Consider the following 24,056-nt stretch of genomic DNA (forward strand, 5'->3'; position numbering starts at 1 on the left):
ATTTCCTTTCAAATGATTTTGTTATTTAAATTAGTATTATTAAAATCGGTAAATCTCAAATCGAAAAATGTTTCATTTAAGGTTCGATTAGATATATATAATATTTTTTTGCTATTTAAAGGCATATATATGAGATTAATGTAAAATTTGTCTCCTAAAATTTGTGTATTTGATTACCAATGATCTTTTTATCTCATGGAAAAATAATCACCAATCACACCCTTAATAAATTTCCTTATGGCCAAAAATAAGCATTATTGTGTAATTCCATAGGATGCATGGCATGTTGAGTGACCCAACCCATTATATTCAAACACTTACCAACCCTAAAAACTGAAATAGTTGTTGCTCCTTTATTGTGTGTGGACATTTTCCTCCTAAATGCAAATCAATCATATTCTTTTCTAGCACATTCTCAACCCATTACTACATAGTGAAGCATATACAAGTTAGGGATGAGTACCGATCTAGTCTGATCCGATCATAATTAAATTCAAATATCGACAAGTTTTATTGGATTTGGGGCTATGTTTGAGTTAAAGAATTAGACATCAATATTTAAGGTAATAAGGAACGTGTATTATTGATAGCTTGTCTTATTTTCACTCATGACTTTTATTTGTAAGCACGACCATAACTTATAGTCTATCGTTATTCTCCATTATCACTATTGTTTCTTCTCATCTCTTTTATCATTTGAGCGTCTTTCTAAACAATCTTTTTTAATTACAAGTAAATTAGTCAATTCATTAACGCGTTTACTCGAAGTTATCCGATTTAACATGATTAAACACACTCCATATTGATCTTAGAGTAAAGCTCCAATTACCATTATCATTACATTTATGAGGTGCCTAAACTTTAAAACCATGGTGTACCCTACACATAAAAACAAACAAGATATTCAAGTCACATGTTAAGTGATTTGTTCACAAAATTTTCATGTGCTATCCATATGGTGATATAGCTTCCTTACTCGTTGAAACATAAGTTACACGTTTTGTAAGACATATATGTTATATGCACATAATTGATGAGTAAAGCTATGCAAACTTCATAGAAAATTAATTATGTGATTATGTCTTAATTTACCCTAAAATTCACAAACAATAATTTAGGAGCAAAACAAAAGAAAAACAAACTAAGGCACCAAATGGGTAGTTTTTTATTATCTAGTCTAGATATAATTTAAATAGATTTATAAGATTTGAGTATCTTATTATTCCAACTAATTTTGGAGTGAAGGGTATAGTTACACACTTACACCATTTATATGAGACTAATGCTTTATTGCAATGATGAGCTATCTAAAATATTGTGTAAATTTCATGCTCCTCCAATAAATTGGCTAGGTCATGAGAAAAGTATTTCAAGGTTATGCATTGCATGCATAGTGTTACCTTACCACACTATTCAAAGAATATCTAGTGATGATGTCAAACATTAACTTCAACTATTTTCTAATCGAGTATAATATATATGTACCAATAGTATAAATAATTATACAGCATTATCCATTATTTATTTATATTATTTTTATTCAAGAGTTGAAGATGATTGAAAGTAAATGATGGGTGATACAATAACAATATAAAAACTCTTAAATTGTTGGTGGATACATCGTTTTCTCTTTCTAAATTTCTTGTTAAAAGATAGGTAAGTAACATTAGCGTATTGGAAGAGGGAAAAATCACAAGTGAGACATCATATCTTGAACCAAAACCTTAAGGTATTAATTTCATGTGTCTTTCCTACTTATAAACTCTTTCACTCATTCATGCATATCCAATGTGGGACTTCACACTTGAATAAACCCAACACAAACCATTTCAACCAAAGAACTAACACTTGGAGGATCTATAATCCCTTTTCAGTTCCGGAATAACTTGAGCTTTTTCACATGACTAGAAAACATGCATGAGATTCTAAAATGATAATACATTATATTTAATCAGGTCTAAGGTCAGGTTCGGGTTTAAAGGCTAAATTGATCAATATTTAAGGTCGATTTAACTTTGAATCTAGGATCATGTCCAAATTTAAAAAAATAACTTAACCAAATAAGAGATAAACCTTAAGTCGTCACAATTTCGCCTATACTCACTCCTGCTACGAAGGAGCACCACTAATCATGGATGATATAAAAGATGAAGATCCATTTGCAATGAGTGTAGCATAAAGCCTTTTCCCCTTTTTGACCTATGTCTTCCGTTAAAATAATTTGCAATAATAACAAAAGATAAAAGTATAACGACCACGAATCAGGATCCTAATATTAATGAACAAGTGATCCCAACTTTTTGCTTTTAAGTCGTCAAAATAAATTACCTCTAAATAAAAATGGCATACCTAAATAGTTCACTTCGAATTTAATTATATCAATTGTTAAAAAGTAATCAAAATGATACAGTAAAGAGTTTAAAATCTATGCACTATTTTTGTAAAATATTTATCATTAATTTGTATTACTTTTATTTTAAAGAGTTCGTAATAATGAACATATGAACAATGAATATTTGACTAATAGTATGAAGAACACTTACAATGTCAATACATATATTAAAAATACTTTATAAATCTTTACAATTTTATCAATGTTGGAAAACTGAGCCGGACATCAGATTGGACGAAGTTTCATATTAGGTTTAACCGGTTTGAACCGTTAAATCATCTGGTCGTACCGACAAATTTCATATATAATTTATTATTTTTATCTATAAATATAAAGTTATATAAAAATACAAAAAAATATATAATTAATAATTATACATAATTATATTGAAATAACATATTTTCATATTTCCTTGGAGTGAAGTAAATCAAAACATTAGAGTAGTATTCTATTTATTTAAATTTGAAGTGTCCGCTTCACTTCCCGAATTATTGAGATTTAACATGATCAGATTAGAATTTTTCCGATTCAAAGCAATTCAATTCCTCATTTGGATAAGACTACAAACCATAATATTTTCAAGTCCAATCAGCGGTAATAATTATCCAAGATTGAATTTTACGCTCTAATAATAATAAAAAGAACACAAAAGAAACGAGTTTGTTGGCTAAGATTTGTTCGCTCCAAGAACGCTTCAACGGCAAAATTTCGCGGGACAAAAAGGGGTTCGTGTTTCTCTCTCATCTTTGATCTTCGATCTTCCACAATTCCCATTTCCTCCCGCATAATTTTTCATCTCCTCCGAAACGGTTAGGGTTTCTCATTTTACTATTTTCTTAATTTTTCCACCTTTTTCTTCTTTAATGCCTTAGGGTTTCCATTTTCAAATTCGTTTTGGCCATTTACTAAAAGGGTTCGATTCAAAATGATTTTTTCTTGTTTCTTTTCTCGATTTCTTACCAGATGCGTAATTGAAGCGGGAAATTGAGGAGGAGATCAGGGTCCTCAGGTAGAAGATGAGTGCTTCAAGGTTCATCAAATGTGTCACTGTTGGTGATGGAGCTGTTGGTAAAACTTGTTTGCTTATTTCATATACCAGCAACACCTTCCCCACTGTTAGTGCTTTCTCTTTATTTCTTGTTTGTTTCTATTTGATCTTTTATGTTGTTTTTTTTCTTCATTTTTGTGAAAAGTTTCAAACTTTTATTTTGTTGGGGTGTTCTGGTTGTAATTGTTTAATCCTATGAAGGTAAAACTTAGTGTTTTTTTATTATTTATTTTTATGAAGGTAAAATTTAGTTTTCAATTTTTTTAATTCATTGGAGGATTTTGTAGCTTTTTGCTGTTTATAACTTCATAACAAAAAAATTGAAGTTTTCTTGAGTGTAGATTAAGAAATCAATGTTTTCTATGCCTTATTTTGTGCTATTTGCATGTTCTGTTGTGATAAATTTTAATTTTATGAAGTTTGGGGAACGTAGTAATATGGGGAAGGATATAATGAGATTTTGGTGCTTAGTTTATCCTCTGAGATGTCATGAGAATTTTGGGATCGTATTTCAATGCTAGATGTCATATGCTTATTTGAAGAGAGATGGGTAGACATTTTGTAACTCCACTTTGCTTGAAAACAGGATTATGTGCCAACTGTTTTTGACAATTTCAGTGCAAATGTGGTTGTGAATGGAAGTACCGTTAATCTGGGTTTGTGGGACACGGCCGGTAATGTTGCACAACTAAAGTTTTATTTGTTAAATCTATATTGTGTAGAGAGTTCTTTGTGGATTTTGATTGTGTTATTGTGTGGAACAGGACAAGAGGATTATAATAGATTACGACCATTGAGTTATCGTGGTGCTGATGTTTTCATACTAGCCTTTTCTCTCATAAGCAAGGCCAGTTATGAAAATGTTTCCAAAAAGGTATTCTATCAGTGTGTTTCAGAGTTTATGTTTCTAATGTCCTTTATAATCCCTTTGATATGAATATTACTTTTCTATATGAACTGAAATAGACAAATACATTATTTATATTTTATTGAAAATTGCTGATAAATTGCATATTTGTTGTTTTTCTTTTTCCAGTGGATTCCGGAATTGAAGCATTATGCACCTGGCGTGCCCATAATTCTGGTTGGCACAAAGCTTGGTAAGTGTATTCTTGTCGGTAAGTGTATTCTTGTCTAATGTGATAGCTGATGTTGGGATATCACATGCATTTAGTTATTACTCCCTTCCATCTTATTAATTAATAATATTAATTATATATTAACCACTGCTTGTAAACCATAGGATTTAAATATTTTAGGTCAATCATATAACATAACAAGGAAATTGATGGAGATGTAAACCATAGAATTCAAGCATGGTAGATGAAGTGGAGGAGTGCATTAAGTGTCATATGTAATAGAAAGGTGTCACTCAAGTTTAAGCGAAACATTACCGCTCAAATTAGTACCTATTAGTGTTGCAAAACATACTAAAAATGACTAATTTGACCTACATTTGATTTTTTGGATCATTTTGGGTTTTTCAATTTTCGAGGGATCAAACTGGTAAGGTGAAAGAATACGAGAGACTGAAATGAGTATTTATTCTTTCATTATTTGTGGGTAGGCTGGCCCAGTCTGCAAATACTTATTTATTCTTTTGCAAATAGTCTGCCAATGACTTCCATAGCATTTCTTGTCAATGAAATGTGATTTTCTTTACCATTTTGTGATTTGAAATGAGACAGACCTTCGAGATGATAAACAGTTCTTCATAGACCATCCTGGTGCTGTACCCATTACCAATGCTCAGGTGAGTATTGTTTCTGGTGCTCCTATAATTGCTCTACACTTCTACTGCATGTTTGGAATCTACTGTAGTTATTGTAGTAACAACTGAAACTTGCATGTTCTCTTTAAGGGAGAAGAGCTTAGCAAGCTGATCAATGCACCAGCTTACATTGAATGCAGTTCAAAAACACAGCAGGTACATAATTAAATTTTTTATTGTCTTTTTCTTCTACGCAATGTTTAACGTAATTAAAAGTGGCAGTTTGGTTTACGAGACTTCTACCCAGTGGGGTTTAGATAGCATGCAGCACAAGCGAATAGACTGTTTCCAAGATTTGAACTTGAGACCTCCACTCAGATCCACAAGACAAGCAACCTTATTGTTGTTTTCAGGCTCAAACTATATAATGATTAATGTGATTGTTTAAATTTAATTATTGCTTTACTGCAGAATGTGAAGGGGGTCTTCGATGCAGCGATAAGAGTTGTCCTTCAACCACCAAAGCAGAAGAAAAAGAAGAGTAAAGCACAAAAGGCCTGTTCAATATTGTGATTCACTAGGTTTAAACATTTGACAGCCATGTCTTCTACCTGTATTACCACCCCCTTCTTCCTTTTCATCATTCCGTAGCCGTTGAAGAAGTTGGGGTTTATGTGGGTGTTCATCTGACATACTCTTAATGTCCTTGAAGCATAAGGTGGTTGATGCTTTGCTTTCTTGGAATTATTGTGAACTCTAATTGTCAAATTTGCACTTCATGGTTCCCTCCTTTTTCTTAACTTGCGGTTTATGTATTAATAGACTGGAATTGTCCCAGTTAGTATAATGATCTTTGTTTGCTTGAAGATATATATCTAAATTATTTTGTATTTGGCTATAATGCTTGTTGTGCCTGTGCATAGGGATCTTTTAATAATCTTTTCCTTGACATTATACCATATTTAGATTGATGTTATTTATTTTGAAATGTATGTTATGATCCAAGCACCATCATACATGGCATCTTCCTTCCAAGACTGAGCTTTCCTTTGGGATCTTGTTTGCCAAAAGTCCAGATCGGTCGGCGAAACAAGTGGCTTGTCGTGGGTTCAATGCAGTATAGCTCAATGGTGTTCTGGTGGTTTGATCAATGTGGAACATGAAGCTACGGGTAGCTGTGGTGTTGCTTTGCCTATCATCGGACTGACAAAGTTGCCATCTGCTTCGGTGGTTGTATTTGCCTCTGATAGGTTATGCCGCTGCGGGGTGGGAGGAATGTTTTTAATTTGTTTCCTCAACTAAAATACCTTCACAGTTTAAAGCTCATCATTGTTTTGTGAAGTTAATGTGTGACCAAAATTTAACATTGTTGGGTTCCAAGTAGCTTATCATCTGTTCAATTGCACTTGTGAAATTGGAGTTCTGAAAGTGAATATAAGTAGTATAACACAAATGGGTTGCAGAAATGTTTTTCTTACACACCATTCAGAGGTATCTTACAAATAAGAAGTTACAAATAGTTTAGTAAACCAACCATACTTGTACTTTTTGCAAATATATCCAAATATCTCAAACATCTGCTGTCTGAAAACAATATATCATTCCATGTGTCGCCGCTGGTTGTGTCGGTCATAAAAATGATTAATTATTAAAATTTTAATTTAAATATATTTTTCAACTAATCATAATCACTCCTTGCCAAAAACCCTAATTACTATCATAAAATCACGAATAAATACTCATTTGATTCCATCAAGTTTTTCGTGAGTATATTATAATAAATTTAAATTACAATTTGGTTCCTAATTTTTAAAACATTTATCCACATTTATCCATTTGTTATCCCTTGTATGTTAATATTAATAGAATCCCTTATATGAACGGTAACACCATACTTGGTCATACACAACAATTACTAGTTGTATTATCAATTGTCTACACTTTTTATTCTCTATTTTCCCAAGTAGTTGTTTGTACTTGTCTTTTTACAATGATGTGTTTTTAGGTTATAATCAAAATAGCCTTTGTATTTATCTTATTTATGTAAATTTGGAACAATAGCAATTTTTTTGCAATTTTAAAAAAAATACCCTAATTAACCCACCAAATAAAAGCTAATAAACAAGGCCCAAATCTTAGGTACCTTTCTCCTCAATGCCATCTCAAATTATTGGTTCATTTCAAGCCGAACCTCCCACAAGTGTATTTATGATTTTTAATGCTATCATTTATAAATAAATTTTATTAGTTATATATATATATATATTCACACGAGTCTTTCTTGCCTCACTTTTATACGTTTGAGTAATCGTTACGGGTTTATAAACCTCTATTCAAATTGAGTATTCTGTTATAATAACAACTAGAATCCCTAAAATAACAAAGGGGTTTTCTAATGTCAAAGCGAAACACCGTCGTTTTGCTATCATCGGACGATGAAGACGATTCTATTAATCGTTCAAAGCATGGCTATAAAACAAAGCCAAAGTCGAAGAAGTCAACAACCTCACGAGGACGAAAAAAGCCTCGAGTTTCTACTTCAGAGACTCGTTTCTCTAATCTGCATCAGGTATTCATTACTTTATTTTTTATTTTGTTAATAATATTTCTGGAAATTATATTTTGCTGAAGCCCCAATTGTAACTAGCTTTAAACCCATCTTTATTTTGTTGCATTATTTAATAAATTTGGGAAAAAAATTGGTCTTGAAATTTGAAATGGAAATGGAGGGTTAATATTTTGAACTTTGGTTAAAGAGGAGGGGAAGAGTGTGAGCATGGCGCAAAGGTAATGTTGTTGCTTTGTGATCGCGAGGTCACAGGTTCAAATCCCGGAGACAGTCTCTCCACTTGTGGGGGTAAGACTGTGTTACCCTCCCCAGACCCCACTAAGTGTTAGTGTTAGTGTTAGCCTCGTGCAGTGAGTCGCCCTTGTTAAAGAGGAGGGGAAGGCAGCGTAAATAATGATAGTGATAGTGATAGTAATAGTATCGGTGGATTGATTTGAGTCTAATGATTGGGTCTTCCTCAACTCGGTAGTTAAGATAGTGATAGTATCGGTGTATGTTGTGTTAACTTGATCATAGTTGATGTGAAGTTAATGGTTGATAGTATGTTATTTCTACCAAGTGGTACTGACTATCTCTGTGGTACTTGAGTTCTGTTTACTTTTTTTGAAATGTTTGTTATTTGAGAATATGAGGCGACTTTGACTTATTGCAGATCAACTTACTCGATGAAGACTTTGATGAAGTGTTTACTGGGTCAAAGGTATCCGCTGGTATGCTGCTGCTGTGTTGTGTTTAACATGGTAGTTTTTTTATTTGCTTGATTTTGAATGGATATTTGCGCTTTTGTTCAGTTTGAATGTGAAGGTTAGAACATCATTGAGCAATATGTTACACTGGTGACTTTTCAACTTTGTTACTAATATATGAACCATGCTGAAAGTTGAAAGACTAGAAGTTTTTGAAATAGGCCAGATTCTAATGTGTTGAATTGTACTTTATATTTAAAAGCTTTAATGCACTTCATTTATTATTATTGTGTCTTCTGAATCTATACTTTTCCCCGGCTCTCATATGCATAATGGATGCATCAGATACTCAAAGAAGCAGTACATTGGAGCAATGGGTTGATAAATACAAGCCCCGTTCACTGGAAGAGCTTGCTGTTCACAAGAAAAAGGTAAAGGTTCTAAACTTTAACTTCTTGTTTCGGAAATAGGAGTTGCATCTCATTTTCCCTTTTGTCGTGTTTTCAGGTTGAAGAAGTCAAGACATGGTTCGAGGAAAGGTTGAAAGCTTCAAAGGTAAATATAATAAAAGAGAGTGGTAGAGAATGTTTTTCTTGTAGACTTGCAAAACAATGTCTAGACAGATGGAGTATTAAGGATAAGGTGATAAGGTAAAATTGTCAATGCTTTAAGAATTTTGATTTTTTTGCTCTTTCAGATTGGGTAGTTAAGCGATGTGAATCCATTTGGCCATGATTCTGTTTGGATCGTTTTAAGGTTGGAAATAACGCTAAAACTTGTAGTTCCTTCCCCCTACGGATCAGATCTTTAGTATAATTTCGTCATCATATTAATTGCATAAATAGAATTCAGGAAGTACGAACTGGAATTTTTATTTAGCCGCAAAAGGGATCAGCATCATTTTTGGCTTTTGGTTATTATAGATCTTTTCTTCTAATTTCTCCCTCTAAAAGTGTCCAGTTCTGGACTGTAAATTTCTAAAGATTTTCCCCCTAATTACTTGGTTATACTCGTATAAGTGAGTATAGATTGTTCTCTGATCTTTTATATATGCATTGTGTTCTTTGTATTCTGTTCATATTGTCAATTTCATTTTTCTTCACTATATTTTTTGGCAATTTTGCAGGGTGTCTACAGAAATAATGTTCTTGTCATTAGTGGGCAAGCTGGAGTTGGAAAATCTGTATGTACTATGTAGTGCTTCCATTTTCTTGTTAACACAAAAGTAGTTGCTTTCTTTTACGTGTACTAGAACAGCCATAGGGGACAATTTAGAAGTGCCAATGTTTGATGCATGATAGTGCGGCTTGTTGTACAAAATCTCTTCTTTCGTATGGATTTTGAATTTTTGATTTGTTCCTTTATAGTTTGATTCTTATATATATATAGATTTTTAACCCAGTTTTTATTATTAGAGTAACTACACTAAATTCCGTCTGAAAAGCTAGCTCATGGGGAGAGGGTTGCCTCTTTATAAATGATTGTTTACTCATATACTCAACTGATGTGCAATTTAAACACTTAATTATTATTGAATATCTGCAATTCCCGTTTAGAATATCTGCTATGTATAATAACTAACAAGAATGAAAAGTACTTTCAGTTAGGACGTTGCTATGAAGAATCACTTCCTATTGTACTTTGTTAGGGCTACCACATTGATGATGAAAATACGTTTTTTTTATTATGTAGGCTGCTATTCATGTAATTGCATCTCACCTGGGAGCGGCAGTGTGTGGATGGAACACACCGACACCTGTAATTTGGCAAGAACATCTTTATAATTCCGGTGCAGGTAGACCAAGCAAGTATGCTCTTGATGAGCTACATTGAATAAAAATTGACTTATCCCCATGATTATGCTTGTTGAATAATCTGTTTTTTTTGTTAAATGGTGATTGTTCTCCGAGGACATTTTTTTTAAAAATGACAATGTGCCCCGGGTTTATAGTTTAAATGGGAAAATGCATGCATTATATAAATCGATAGGGGAAAGAAGAAAATTCTGTGGTTGAAATTGTAACTTCTTGATTGTGACCATATGATTTTTCTTATTTTCTGATGGATTGACAGGGGCACAATACACATCCAAGTTGGGTGAGTTTGAAAATTTTGTTGAGAGGATACGGAAATATGGAATAATTCCAACTTCCTTTGCTGGAGAGTCAAAGCCAAGCGTCATACTTTTAATAGACGATCTTCCGATGACAAATGGGAAAGCTGCTTTTGGAAGACTTAAAGATTGCTTGCAGCTTTTGGTGTACTCGACGCAGATACCGACAGCAATATTGTTCACTGACTATGGCAATACTGATTCAGCAGATTATAATGCTAGGTGCTTGGAAGAACTTCAGCTGTCTCTTGAGAGTTCTGGGGCTTGTAAGGTTACTTCCTTGAAAATTCTCTTGCGGTTTTTTATGTCATATTATAAAAACATGTTTATGCAAAACTTAATTTGGGAAACTCTCAGGTTGCGTTCAATCCAATTACAACGAATTCTATTAAGAAGGCACTTTCTAGAATATGCCAAATGGAGCACTGTGATGTGTCTGCTGACCATGTTGACCATATAGCAAAAGCAAGTGGAGGTGACATTAGACATGCAATTACGTCCTTACAGTTTTTCTGTTTGAAACCAAATCAAGTGCATTCTTTGTCTCTATTTACTCACTCCCCTGGTGTATTAAAAGACGAATGTAATAAGCCAGATAGATCGAATGATGGATATTACTTGAACTATGGAAGAGATGAGACACTTTCTTTATTTCATGCTTTGGGGAAATTTTTGCACAATAAAAGAGAGACCCGATTCTCAATTGAATATGGTATGTCAATTTGAATTTCATATCTCCCGTCTTTTTACCTGGTCAAATGGCACACTTATATGTTAGTTGAATCTTAATGTATCTTCGTGATGCAGTTTATTGACATAGTTCATTTTATTATGTCGTAGACCAAGATGCCTTTCTTATACAAGAAAGATTTTCAAGATTGCCTTTAAAAATGGATGTGCCAGAGAAGATTCTTTGTCAATCCCATGCGCAACCTGGTCTTGTTACTGGTTTTCTGCATGAAAATGGTATTTCCTTTCAATGTGCTGGTGGTGCTTTATGTGAAAAATTGATCAGATATTGATGATTTTTTTTCTTTTTAATTATCTTCTAAACCAATTACAGTAGGTTCATAATTCTGACTTGCAAATTTCTTGTAGTTCTAGATTTTTTGGATGATGAGGCAATAGATGATGCATGGACATTGTCTTCATATCTAGGTGATGCTGACATTCTTCTCGCTAATCTTCGGGGAATGCTATCTTGTGATGATGGCGCTGGGAGTGTTCTGCAGTCTGCTGCTGCTTCAGTAGCTGTTCGTGGGGTGCTATTTGGAAATTCTCAACCACTATCTTCCAGGTTAACGTATATGCATTCAGTCTTACCGGTGCTAAACTTTATGTTTCTCTTTCATATCTAAATCTGTTAACTTTTACAGGTGGCATACAATTCGTCGACCACAGCTCTGGCATGTCGAGAAAGCATCCTTACACAAGAAGGTTTTTAATTATTGCTCCTCTCTTCATATTCTACTATGCTTCAAATTGTTTCAATAAAATATTCAATAAAGTAGCTTGGTTTCATTGGGTCACATTTTAGTTTAACTTGGAGAGAAACAAGGACTATGGAGAGCAGGAATGGATCATGTTACAAGTTTTCTTGATAATAGCTCCTTTTTTGCCTCATCCTTATTATAAGATATTTTTAAACGAATTATACATACCGATAAGAGTAGCTAATTTTCTTGACTTTTTAAACAGATACTATAACATTACATTTTTACCCTCCTAAAGTCTCCTTCGAAAGTTCAGAATTATCGTTTCTCATTAATGAATAAATGGCATATAGGAGATACATAGAAAATATAGAGTGCCTTATAAAAAGGACCAATAAAATTTTCAAAATGGCGCCTTATAAGAAGAACCAGATGGAGTATTATACTACTAGAAGATTGTAATATTCAATGTTCAATGTTCAAGCTTGTCCTAGATTATTTCCATAAAGATTTGCAACCAATTGTTAACTGCTTTCATAATTAACAACTACCTCTTATTAATTGCTTCATGTTCCCCAACTCTTAAAAATTTGACATCTATTCATGATCTTACATTGCAGAATGAAATGTTGAGGTTGAGATTTCCTGTTTGTAAGTGCTCGAGTTCTTATCACATGTCAGTTATGGCCACTGAGTACATGCCTATATTAAAATGGCTTGGAAATAGGGCAAGTGTAGTATATCATGAGCCTCATCAGGAACTGTTGAAGAACATGGATATGGAAGATGTTGATTTTGACCAAATGAGTTTAGATGAACAAGTGGGGTATTCTGATGATGACATAGAAGATTGGTAGTATTATGATGAGGTTGCTTAGTTTGCAGAACCTGGTTTTAATGTATATAATATTTGTTAGAATCTTCTCTATTTTTATATATGCTTTTGTTGATTGAGGAAGAAGTAAATGCTTATAGGGAATTGTAAAGTTTTGTTAGTAGGAGCTTGTCTGGTGCATGCATGCTTCTGGAATGTGTATGTTTTGAATGGATGAATCTTAAGGAAAATTATTGGAATCAATATCTTGGAATGACATGGTCGGTTTGCGAGTTCGGTTTGGAGGGCAACGAATGAAAAAGGATGACTTTGGAACCATTTTATGGATGTATTTCATGGCTTTTAAGTCTTCTCTTTCTCTTCCGTTCCTCCAAAACCCAATTCATATTCAGGCCCTTAGAGAACAATTAATTGTTAAATCACTAGATTTGTAGAGCCATAGATGTAGCATATATAATGGATGAAACATGTTTTCATGTGTTGCAATTAGGATAATTACAAATGATTTAATATGTATATACTGACAGTGTAAATGTTTTTTACACTGTCAGTTAATCATTCACCGTTAATTTATTAACCACCATTGACTCTCAAACAAAAGTAATACAAATCAATGGTGGATGATGTGCTAACAGTGTAAAAAACTTGATACTGTCAGTGCATAGATTTTAAACTCAATCACAAAACACACCCTTCTTCTCCAACATGGGTAGGTTGTGTTTTTCCTAAATAGGATAATCTTCTGAAGCTCACATTTGATGACACATAAAATGTTATATATTATAGAATAGAAGATAAGCTCCTGTAAATTTCATCTAATGTGTAAAAATTGTAAAAGAAAAATAGAATTAACATGATCATGGTACATGCAAAAATTTGAGTGATGAAAATGAACTAATCATATATTCAATAGGAGGAGAAATTAAATTATGATTATATTTATTTATACAATAATATGTGTAATTATAATCTAAAAATAATAATGCAACCTATTCAAAGCTAGGTAAAAATACTTGTTTATTCTTAAAATTAAAAAATCTATTATAATCTGAACTAATTAACAATAATAATAATAATAAATAAGATAAAAAGAAGAAAGTGAGTGAATAATAATAAGAGTATGATAATAAAGAAATAATTCATAAATTCGTGTCTCCTTCTACATTGGCCTTTCTTATCTGCTCAAAGTTCAAACACTCTCTTCGTTTCGTTCTTCGCCTCCGTTGCTTCCGCCGTCTTCCGCCGTCTTCCACCGTCTCCGCGTTTCTCCTTACCTTCTTCACTCCAGGTATTTTTCTTCAACCTAATTTCAATTCAATTCTGCTATATTGGACTGCTTCATTAAAATCAGGGTTTGATGTTCAATAACTTTGAGGACATATTTGTTTCGCAATTTATATTCGTGCTTTTAAACTTCGATTTGAATTTTTGCGTTTAAAGCTCAATTTGAATCTGTGCATTAGGTGGTTTCATTATAAAAAGTTGCATTGCTCTGCACGCTTTCAACATAGTCATGAAATCAACAACATTTCATTTCACGTTATTCTATTGAAGATTAAGACCTAAAGTTCCTGGTTTCTGTGGTCTTTTGTTTGTAATTGCATAATAGCATTTTAAATGTTGCTGGTGCTCATAGCTCTTGGTCATAGTTCTGCTATTTCAATTCAACAAGTGCCGTATTTTAAATGTTGGGCAAATGTTGTAAAATTTTCCTTGAAATTTAAATACATAAGTGTTAATTGGTATTTTGGTTCAAACTTTGGCGATAAAACTTTACATGGCTATATTTTTTATTTATAAATTAAGGTTCTCAATTTTCATTTCGCACTGGGCTCAGAAAACGTGAAGACCAGGCCTGATTATAGAGAGATGATGACATCCTATATGGTTCTTCAGCCGCTAGTGATAGCATCATGTCCTTCACGAACCACGATGACCCCAATTCTGAGACATGATTGGTTCAGTGGGAAGAAGGAGGTTTTGATGGGTAGAATGACAATAAAGTGCATGGCGAACCCTCGGAGAGTGAAAATGGTAGGGAAGCAGATACAAAGGGAGCTTTCTGATATGCTCCTCACTGATAAAGTCTTGCAATATGCTGTTCTTCCAGAAGCTTCTTTGGGTGCTGACCGTTACCTCTCTTCCCTCACTACCATCACTGATGTTCAAGTTTCCACCGATTTGCAGGTTTTTATTCTCCCCTTTTCATATACAACAATTAAAGTTCTCATAGTAATAACATAATATTGGATATAACCCGTAAGGGTGTGTTTGGGAGTACCATTTTGGAGGGAGAGGAAAGGAAGGGGAGGGTTTAGGTGAGGGATTCCCTTGTTTGGGAGTTTAGTGGAGAAGAGGGGAGGGTTTTGAAGGATTTTTCAAACCCCCTCAAACCCTCCAAATGCCAAAATACCTAGTTCACCCAAATTGGGATGTTTTGGAGGAAAATAAGCCAAATTACCTAACTACCCTTACTAATATTATTCTATAACATATAATACATAACATACTATTGATTTTTTAAAGGAGGAATATGGGTAAAATAGTATTTATGTATTACATTTACCTCCATCCCCTCCTATCTAAATTCCACACTCCCAAACAAGGGAGAGATTTAGTTGGATTTGCCCTCCCTTCTCCTTCCTTTCCTCCCCCCTCTTTACCTACTCATCCCTCTCCTTTCCTTTCCCTCCTAACTCCGAAACAAAGCCTAAGGGTGCATCACAAGAGTTTATAGAGAGCTTTTTTGTGCTTATGAGTTATGACAACTAGCATATGAATGTCATGAAAATAACTACATTCCAATTAGCTATTTTTGAAGCAATGAAGCTTCTTAGAAAACTATTAAAAACATTGACATGGTTAGTCAATTTGATCCCTGAGATTATAAACACTTTAATTCGATCTCTGAGAGGGCTTTACGAACTTTTTGCCAGGACCAAATTAACGAACAGTGTGGAATTCATGGAAAAGGATTTCTCATAAACTAGAATAGTTAAAACACTTAAATTAGTTTATATAACATTCATAGGTTCAACATTTTATGACTTCGAACCTAAATCCATGGACTACCTTGGCACATTCTGTTTTCACTTCTCCAATGTATTGTCCCTGTTGTTTTGTATGTTTATTTACTTCCTAGTTCCTGCTCGACCCTATTTCCCTATTTTCGTGTCATGATGTGATATGATGCTACTGTTTAAGCATCTAATTTTCGTACTCCATATATATAGGTGGTTAAGGTTTACGTATCTGTTTTTGGTGATGAAAGAGGGAAAGATGTTGCCATTGCTGGTTTGAAGTCAAAGGCTAAATATGTTCGCAGTGAGCTGGGGAGGCGTATGAAGTTGCGGTTAACTCCTGAGATACGCTTTCTAGAGGACGAGTCTTTTGAGAGAGCAAGCAGGGTAATGAATTAGTATATTCAGCTTTTGTTTATATGGATATATATATATATATATATATATATATATATATATGTATATATGTATGTATATATGTATGTATGTATGTATATATGTATGTATATATTTGCAAGTTTGTGTAGTAATTTTTTCCTTTACTATCCTTTTCATTATCATCTCTTAGTTTCTTTATCAAAAGCTAATTTTTTTTTACTTCTAACATGTTGCTCATTGGTGGATCTATAATCCAAGACCGTATAGGTGGAGGTTGAAATGGTTCTTGATTGTCTTTTTTCTACTTAACATATCAAGTATGCATAAGATGGCTCATACAGGCTTTATTGCCACTTGTTTGAACAGCTTATCATGCTGCTACTTTCATTTAACATTTGAGTTGAACCTCCCCACCCATGTTCTTTGTTCCCTATATGTTTTTTTGTTTCTGATGATGAAATCGTGGATTGTGCACTACTTTGGTGTGAATTTAAATATCATCACCAGTGAGCGTGCTTCCGTAGCTAGCGCTTTCCTTATGTATGTCATTTTTCAAATGTTCAGGTCATTGCAATATTAGATAAAATAAAGGATGGTAAGAGCACAGAGGGTCAAAACGAGCAGTTAGATACATTGGCTGATGAAGATGACGATGATTTAGACGGTGAAGACCCTGATGAAGGTATCATTTATGTGGAATAACTGGCCTCTAAGTGCATCAATCCTCTGCCTGTCTGATATGAACAGACTTTTCACTGTTAACAGGTATGTTTCAATCATCCTATTCAAGCAGTACTTTAGATAATCATATTCGGATGGTTTGTGTTAGTTAACCTTTTTACTTGTTTTATCCTTAGTTTACCGAGGTTAACGAAATAAAAATTTTGTTGTATTTATATCCCTAATTCGATCAGCTTTAGCAAGTATTTATATCCAAATTGTGTATTTCACTCCAAATTTGGTTAGCTTTTGCAAGATTCTGATTCTGTGTTTATTTATCAATTTGATTAATTAAGTGCAATGTAGGGAACACTTCATTTAAATACTTCTATGGAATGATGCTGTTCTTGCTGGAGAGTGATGACATTCTCTGAAAATGAAGCACAACCTCGTCATGTCGACGGATTTGCTCCATGTAACTAGACCAAATTATGGGTTTGCTCTCCTTATATAGTGTAACCTAGGATGTAAGTGTACAAGAGAACTTGCTTATACATTTCTTTTGGAATTTACAATGTTATATATTGCTACCCAGGTTAAATATTGCTGTCTGGATTAAGTTTTCTTGAACAAATTATGGCTGAAGAAAATGCATGATACATGTTCCTTTAGGTATTGTTTTTCTCTATTTATAATAAGCCATTCCTCAATGCAGAATTTAGACCATAGAAAGAGCATTATGATAGCCTCTTGAGAATGGTGATTGTGCTACCACACACCACACATACCCCATGAATGAAGGGAGTTCATTTTGATTATAACATCAAATAAATGCGTTGGTTTAGTGGTGTAAGACCCCACTGGCTTCCCAAAGTCGAGAGTTTGATTCCTGGAAATGTCACTTGTTGGGAGGGGCAGTCACGAACCCCGAAAAGGATTGGTTCTTTACCCAAAAAGGTGAGAGAATACTCTTAGTAGCACAAAAAAAAATAAACTTAAACAAAACAATATATCGAAGTAAAGCAGCATTGCAATTTTTTACATGTCTTTAAGGATTTGTGAACACCTTTGAGAAAATGTTTGAACTTGGATTAGTAATCAAAATAAGTTCTTGTAGGGTATTCATGAGCATGTTAACTAGTAATAACACATTACCATGTCTGTAAACATCATCCTAGAAAATTGGCTCTCTATTTTTCTTATGGAAATGATTATTGAATCATGAAGGGTTAAAGAAGAAAGAGTGAATTATACAAAAGGGATATGAACAACATGGAAAAGCAAAAGGTATTGATCATGAGCAAAACGTTTGATGGGATCAAGTACTTGCCATCTAAATGAACATGAGTTGTTTAACACAAAATCATAAAACTAAGCAAAATGGGTATCATTACAAACATTGTTGCAATATTGGCTTACAACAATAATAGTGGGGGTTTGAATCTAACTTTTTTTATTGGTACGTATTCCCTCACTCTGTGGGTAAGAAACTAATTCTTTTTGGGGTGTGTGTGGTTGCCTATCTCAACAATTGTCGCTTCCATAAATCGAACTCTTAACATTTTGGTCCTGAGAATCCAACAGAGCCTTACACCGCTTGATTGATGCCTTGTAGGTCGTTTTTAACTGAACTATGTTTTTTTGGCTGTTATCTCAGAAAGTTTATTTCAGCATAAAAAATTATTCCATTTATTAGATTGATCACTTATGCATTTTCTGTTTCTTATTTACCTCCAACATATAAACTGTCCATATTGAACTATATTTTTCATACTCGTGCTTAGAAGTTAGAATATTAGTTAGTCAACATTATTCATATTGGTTTATAAGGAAATCTTTGCAGCCAATCATATTTTTATTCGAATTGAGTGACTAACTCTAAATAATGAAGGATACATGTAATTTAAACTAAACTAAAATAAAATATTGGAACCAAATGTGGAAGAGTTTATCTTAAATTTATAAAGTAGTGTGTATATCATGCTACTATCTTTCTTTTATTATTACATCACACAAATTAAGAAATATAATCAATATGTTTATTTATTATGTAATATTTACTAATTTCCCATTTATCTATTTGTAATAACTTGTTCGAGGAGGATTGATTCTTGTTTGTTTTGAGAGAAGAATTAGGGTTTGTTGTTTTGTGATGAATCATGAATCAAAACCATAGATTATAACCCTACTTTGGATTATACTATGATGATCTAAAAGCACATGCAATATTAGCCACATGGAACAAATTGCTGAAGATCTCACAAACTCCATATTTGAAGGTGGAAAATTTTCTCAATGTCGGCACAAACCATTCAATCAAACTCCACGATCAAAATAAGGGTACATGAGTATCTCAAACCACAACATAAATCATGCTTTACAATTAGGCAACAACAGGTTTGAATTAGAGAACTAAGAATATCAACAAAATTAGAAAATCAGCTATTGTAATTGCCCGATTTCTCCCATCTCAGATAATTGCTTATGGATCCATAAGCTGCAAACTTGCTTCACTTTCCAAATTTCTTTCTCCCGACCCAATGTTGAACGAAGACATAGTAACAAATATACGATAACTGTATGAGTTTTAGTAGAATTGATTTCTTTTCTCTCTCATTTTTCTACTCTCTCTTGCCAAAACTAAACACGCACTTCCAAACCCGACCCCTCTCCAATAGGTTCACCGATACAAGTAGGCTTGTACAAAATGAGTTAGACTCATCTCCAGTAATGGAAAGAGAAGTGTCGTACAAAATAAAACAAAAAGCAAGATACAAATACAATTATATCTTTTTATTCACACTTGTAACGACATTTTTATTGTAAAACTATATGTAAAAAAACCATTTATCTCTCTGGTAATGAAGACGATCCCTACTCCTACAAAATAGGTCTTTCCATATATGGGATGGGAGTACAAAACCCAACAAAACAATGGTATCTAAATGAATTTGTTTAATTTAATCTGTTTTGAAAGCATGCATGATTTATAGAAAGGTGTTGTATCATGTATTGGAAAAGAAAGTTGAAGCTATTTATCTTCATATCCTACATTAAAGTGCATCTCATTTTCTTTATATAAAACATGTGGAGGCTTTAGTTTCATACAAATATAAACATTCCACCTTATTAATTGGTAATTATTAGAGTCCAAGGATATTGGTAAAAAGGAAATAGATTTTGTGTAGAATGATAGGAAATATTATTAAAGGGACAGGGTATGATGATTTTGTAGTTGAGGATTTCATAAATTTTACACTATAATGGTAATAAATAGAAAAATTACACTACTATGGTAATTAAAAAGTCAAACTATACCTATTCAATAAATTTGTCGGGTATGAATGTTTGTCACTTATGCTCAAATAAGAAAATCAAATGAACTTCTTTTTTCATAGTGTACAAGTTAAGTTAAGTTCAATAGTATACAAGTTGTTGAATTTTATTTAACCGGTGACCATTTATTTTGATTCTCCAAAAATATAATGTTAGCACTTTGGCGATAGTAAATACATCACCATATTTTTTTTCGCATCATATTAGTTTTCATACGAATTTTTTTTTTTTGGTACATCGAAAAAAAAATAAGACTACACAGACTGTTAAGAAAATCTGAAGTACCAATTGGAGCAGAATCCAAAATCTGAAAAGCTGAGCTTGAAAGAACATCAGTCTTAGCTATAAAGTCGGCCAATGAGTTAGCTTCCCTTGGAATAAAGCGAATCTAAAACTCCTAACATATTCAACTCACCATTTCAAAAATCCTCTAAAATCTTACCACAAGACGCTTTGTAATGATTTGCACAGCTTTCCAACAGTTACACTCGAGCATAACAAATCAGAAACCTCTTTCCGGCGCTAAATTTAGACCTGATGTTTGATCTCATATTAAGATTTTTTTTGTGGAGTCTTATTTATTATGAACAAACTAAACAATAAGGTTAGATAAAAATTACACTTAAACTTTAATCTCATAGAGAGATCATATTTTATTAAAATTCTTCCCCAAGTAATTGATCATGCTCATATAAGTGACTATAGATTATGTTCTTATTGTCATGTTATGATAAAATATTCATGCAGAACTTAATTTGGGAAACCTTTAGCTTGCATTCAATCCAATTACAACAATTCTATTAACATAATCTATAGAATATTTATAAATATCAAATGGAGCAGTGGAGTGACAATAGTGACCACTTTACTTTTTTTCATGATCTTGTAAGATCTCGATCTTGTGTTAACAAGAACGACTATTTGCATGCTCGTTCTTGTTATTGTTGTCTGACTATATTTAATATTTAGAAATATTAATGAGACAAATATAAACTCAAACCAAGTTATTCTAAAATGTGACTATATGCCAAGTTTACAAGGCAAAACATAACAAATAAAATAATAAATATAATATAAAACTAAGACAGGTAAAAGGACTAATGTCCTAATAATATGCTTAAATGTCTACTTCTATGTTGTATCTATAGAATGTAGACTACTATTACTATGAAAGTTATTTATGGAGACCAAGTTCATCTCCAATTCTAACTATGCTGTTATTCATAATTTATTGATTTCACTTAGGATCTAAGTTGAAGCTCTTGGACTCATAGATAATGTAATATCTTGAAAAACCTTAAGCCTTTTCTCAGTTTTGGTCTTGAACATGGTTGTGCCATTGGCCTTATCAGACTCATTTCCTGGTCCTAAAATTGCTGCAAGAATAGCATCTTCAAAGTCTTTGTTATCTGGCAACAAATCTGTCAACTTTTTTCTCTCAATATCTTCCTCTAATGAGAGCCTTCTTGTTTTGTTTTCAGGCACAGGTACCTCTAGTTTCATCATAGAGGCTGCAGCATTTCCAGATCTTGTCCTCTTAAGCTTCTCTGATATCTGATTCTCATCAATTGACTCCTTGAAAAGTGGTTTTGATGCATAGAAAGGTGGAGCTGCAACATTAAGTGAGTTACCAAACATTGCAACAACCTTGTTGTTAATGTTTTTGTTGTTGTTATGTTGTTGTTGTTGTTTTTGTGCTGTATGATTCGGTATCATGTTGATGAGATTAGCATTACTATTCTCATCTGCAAACCCATCTTTGAAAGAATTCGCGCCGACTTGCAAGGTTGTGTTGTGATTGTTGTCCTTACAAGGCTGAGGTTGCCATATTGATGAAGAGCCAAGGAATGCTTCAAAGATTCTGCTTTGTTCAATCCTATCACCACCCTTATTCATCATCTCAGATTCAAGGTCTTTGAGCATTTGTTGTGCTCTTTCATAAGCTTTCATATGAGATTCTGAACCTCTTGGACCATCTATAATAGTTGGTGGTTTCACTCTATACAAAGTTTCTTTTGCTTCACTAATTCTACCTTGTTTCATTAAGCAGATTCCTAAGTTGCACATTTTGTTGTTATCTGGAGCTATTGAAAGTGCACGCCTATATGCATCTTCTGCTTCTATATAATTGTTCTGTTGCATTAGAGCCCATCCCAAATTTCCCTATTCAACAAACTTTAACTCAGATTTTTGTACCATAAAGACACTTATGAGCAAAATTTAATGAAAATCAACCTTAATGTTTTGTCCTTGGTTTTTTAATGGATACACATATTATTAACATTGGATATGGAAAGTTGAAACATTATTAAAATGCTACCTCATGAAATTTGGACAATCAAAACCTTACACCACATAAAAACTAATAAATGGTATCATAAACAACTATGTTTTATGCAAAAATGATCTAGATCTTCAAATAAAATTGTATGAATGACATAAACAACTATGTTTTTCATGTGAATATTGAATTGAGAATGAAAATTTAAAGTTCTATGACAGAATGTGTTATTCTTCTTACCAGTAATCTTGTGGCTTCTTGCTCCACAGAGACTTGAAACTTTTTGCCTTGAGATCTAGCAGTTTTTGTGCGTTTTCCATTGAAGGCTAATCCTTTTTGAATCAAGAACAGCTTATGCTTCAAGAGACCAATTTGATCATCAAGTCTTCCACATCTCTGTTAATAACAAATCAATTCAATAAAAATAACACAAAATGAACAAATGAATTTGTTATTATTTGTGATGATGAACTTAAAAGGTTGTTTATAGAATGGAATAACCAACCTTATAAAGATCCAAGAGGATATTATCAAGAGACTCTTGTGCTTGATCCGAACATCTACTTCGAAGAGACTTAATAGCTTCAATCGCTTCTTCGGATCGATTTTGCTGCTTCATCACAATAGCCATATCTTTCAAAGCACTATCAACTCTATCTCCGGCATTAATCGCTGCCCAAAACAATGGAATTGCTCTCTCAGGATCCTTCTCCACCAACTAAAAAAACAAAAAATCAAAACATACCCATTAGTTAAAAATTGAAACTTTAACAAACCCAAATAAAATTAACATACAAAAGAATCATTAAAACCAAACCTGAACATTTTTGGCTCTGACATAAGGAGTGTCACCAATAGGGACCTTATGGGTCATATGAAAGGATTCAGAACGTGTTCTAAGAACTCCAACAGGTTTTGCTGGAGAACAAGGTGCAGATTTCGATGCTCTTGAACCAGGGGCACCATTGAACATGTCTTGCATCATTGTCAAAAAATTTCTACGTTGAGAATCAGAAGAACAATGGAGAAGAGTGAAAGAAAGTTGGTGTGTTCTCAGGTTTTTAAATTTTCGTAAATTAGATAGCCGTTGGAACTAGCCGTTGGGGATTTAAACTGGGTCGGGTTTTTGGATTTGGGTTTTGGGTTTTATTAAAAAATGTTTATTTGGGTTTTTTATTACAAAAAATATTAAATTCATAAATTGGTATAGTTTTTAGTGTTTTAACGTTAACTTCCAAATCTGATTGCCACCATTTAATATGATTTTTATTCTGAATACTTTTAATTAAAGGGATTTTGTAACGACATAATTTCAAATTTGATTAATGGTAGTTGAATTAAAATTTTTGAAATATCATTTTATTGCATTAATTCAGAAATTAAATATAGAAGGTTTCTTTTTGGGGGAAGTAGTATATTTAATAATTAACAAATTGAAATTCAAAAGATATCAATATATATTGCATTCTAACTCCTTCCATCTTATTGCTTTTTCTCTATTTTTCCTTAAAGAAAAACTAACCCTAATGTTTGTATATATTTTTTACTTGGATGTTATATACTATGAATATGTGCATACGTTTTTAATAAAATG

At 33.0% G+C, this 24,056-nt stretch overlaps 4 protein-coding genes across 8 annotated transcripts; 3 read left to right on the top strand and 1 right to left on the bottom strand.

Annotated features, from left to right (window-relative positions):
- Positions 3,031 to 6,071, top strand: LOC109332859 (rac-like GTP-binding protein RHO1). Of its 4 annotated transcripts, none has more exons than XM_019567960.1 (9): positions 3,055 to 3,201; positions 3,356 to 3,507; positions 4,027 to 4,114; positions 4,205 to 4,314; positions 4,477 to 4,540; positions 5,129 to 5,193; positions 5,302 to 5,367; positions 5,623 to 5,754; positions 5,786 to 6,071. In XM_019567960.1, the coding sequence occupies exons 2-8, from the start codon at positions 3,409 to 3,411 to the stop codon at positions 5,722 to 5,724; spliced, it is 594 nt and encodes a 197-aa protein (XP_019423505.1). In that variant the 5' UTR covers positions 3,055 to 3,201; positions 3,356 to 3,408; the 3' UTR covers positions 5,725 to 5,754; positions 5,786 to 6,071. The 4 variants fall into 4 exon arrangements, 3 of the variants coding, with proteins under 3 accessions (XP_019423504.1, XP_019423505.1, XP_019423503.1); XR_002105950.1 differs by having other exon boundaries at positions 3,056 to 3,201; positions 5,623 to 5,776; positions 5,833 to 6,071; XM_019567959.1 differs by having other exon boundaries at positions 3,031 to 3,117; positions 5,623 to 6,071.
- LOC109332855 (cell cycle checkpoint protein RAD17) lies at positions 7,442 to 12,873 on the top strand. 2 transcript variants are annotated; one of them, XM_019567953.1, is made up of 12 exons: positions 7,442 to 7,720; positions 8,373 to 8,430; positions 8,752 to 8,837; positions 8,914 to 8,961; positions 9,533 to 9,589; positions 10,099 to 10,201; positions 10,480 to 10,790; positions 10,877 to 11,231; positions 11,360 to 11,485; positions 11,618 to 11,816; positions 11,896 to 11,956; positions 12,573 to 12,873. In XM_019567953.1, exons 1-12 carry the CDS (start codon positions 7,547 to 7,549, stop codon positions 12,807 to 12,809), a joined length of 1,815 nt encoding a protein of 604 aa, XP_019423498.1. In that variant the 5' UTR covers positions 7,442 to 7,546; the 3' UTR covers positions 12,810 to 12,873. The 2 variants fall into 2 exon arrangements, with proteins under 2 accessions (XP_019423498.1, XP_019423499.1); XM_019567954.1 differs by having other exon boundaries at positions 11,678 to 11,816.
- LOC109332860 (probable ribosome-binding factor A, chloroplastic) lies at positions 13,927 to 17,520 on the top strand. Its single transcript, XM_019567962.1, has 5 exons — positions 13,927 to 14,075; positions 14,594 to 14,974; positions 16,021 to 16,194; positions 16,750 to 16,950; positions 17,212 to 17,520. Exons 2-4 carry the CDS (start codon positions 14,657 to 14,659, stop codon positions 16,885 to 16,887), a joined length of 630 nt encoding a protein of 209 aa, XP_019423507.1. The 5' UTR covers positions 13,927 to 14,075; positions 14,594 to 14,656; the 3' UTR covers positions 16,888 to 16,950; positions 17,212 to 17,520.
- On the bottom strand, positions 21,295 to 23,489 carry LOC109332102 (protein POLLENLESS 3-LIKE 2-like). Its single transcript, XM_019566926.1, has 4 exons — positions 23,280 to 23,489; positions 22,968 to 23,180; positions 22,703 to 22,858; positions 21,295 to 22,344 (listed from the first exon to the last, which is right to left on the bottom strand). The coding sequence occupies exons 1-4, from the start codon at positions 23,445 to 23,447 to the stop codon at positions 21,430 to 21,432; spliced, it is 1,452 nt and encodes a 483-aa protein (XP_019422471.1). The 5' UTR covers positions 23,448 to 23,489; the 3' UTR covers positions 21,295 to 21,429.

Source organism: Lupinus angustifolius, chromosome LG18, assembly GCF_001865875.1.
Source record: "Lupinus angustifolius cultivar Tanjil chromosome LG18, LupAngTanjil_v1.0, whole genome shotgun sequence".
Taxonomy (NCBI): Eukaryota; Viridiplantae; Streptophyta; class Magnoliopsida; order Fabales; family Fabaceae; genus Lupinus; species Lupinus angustifolius.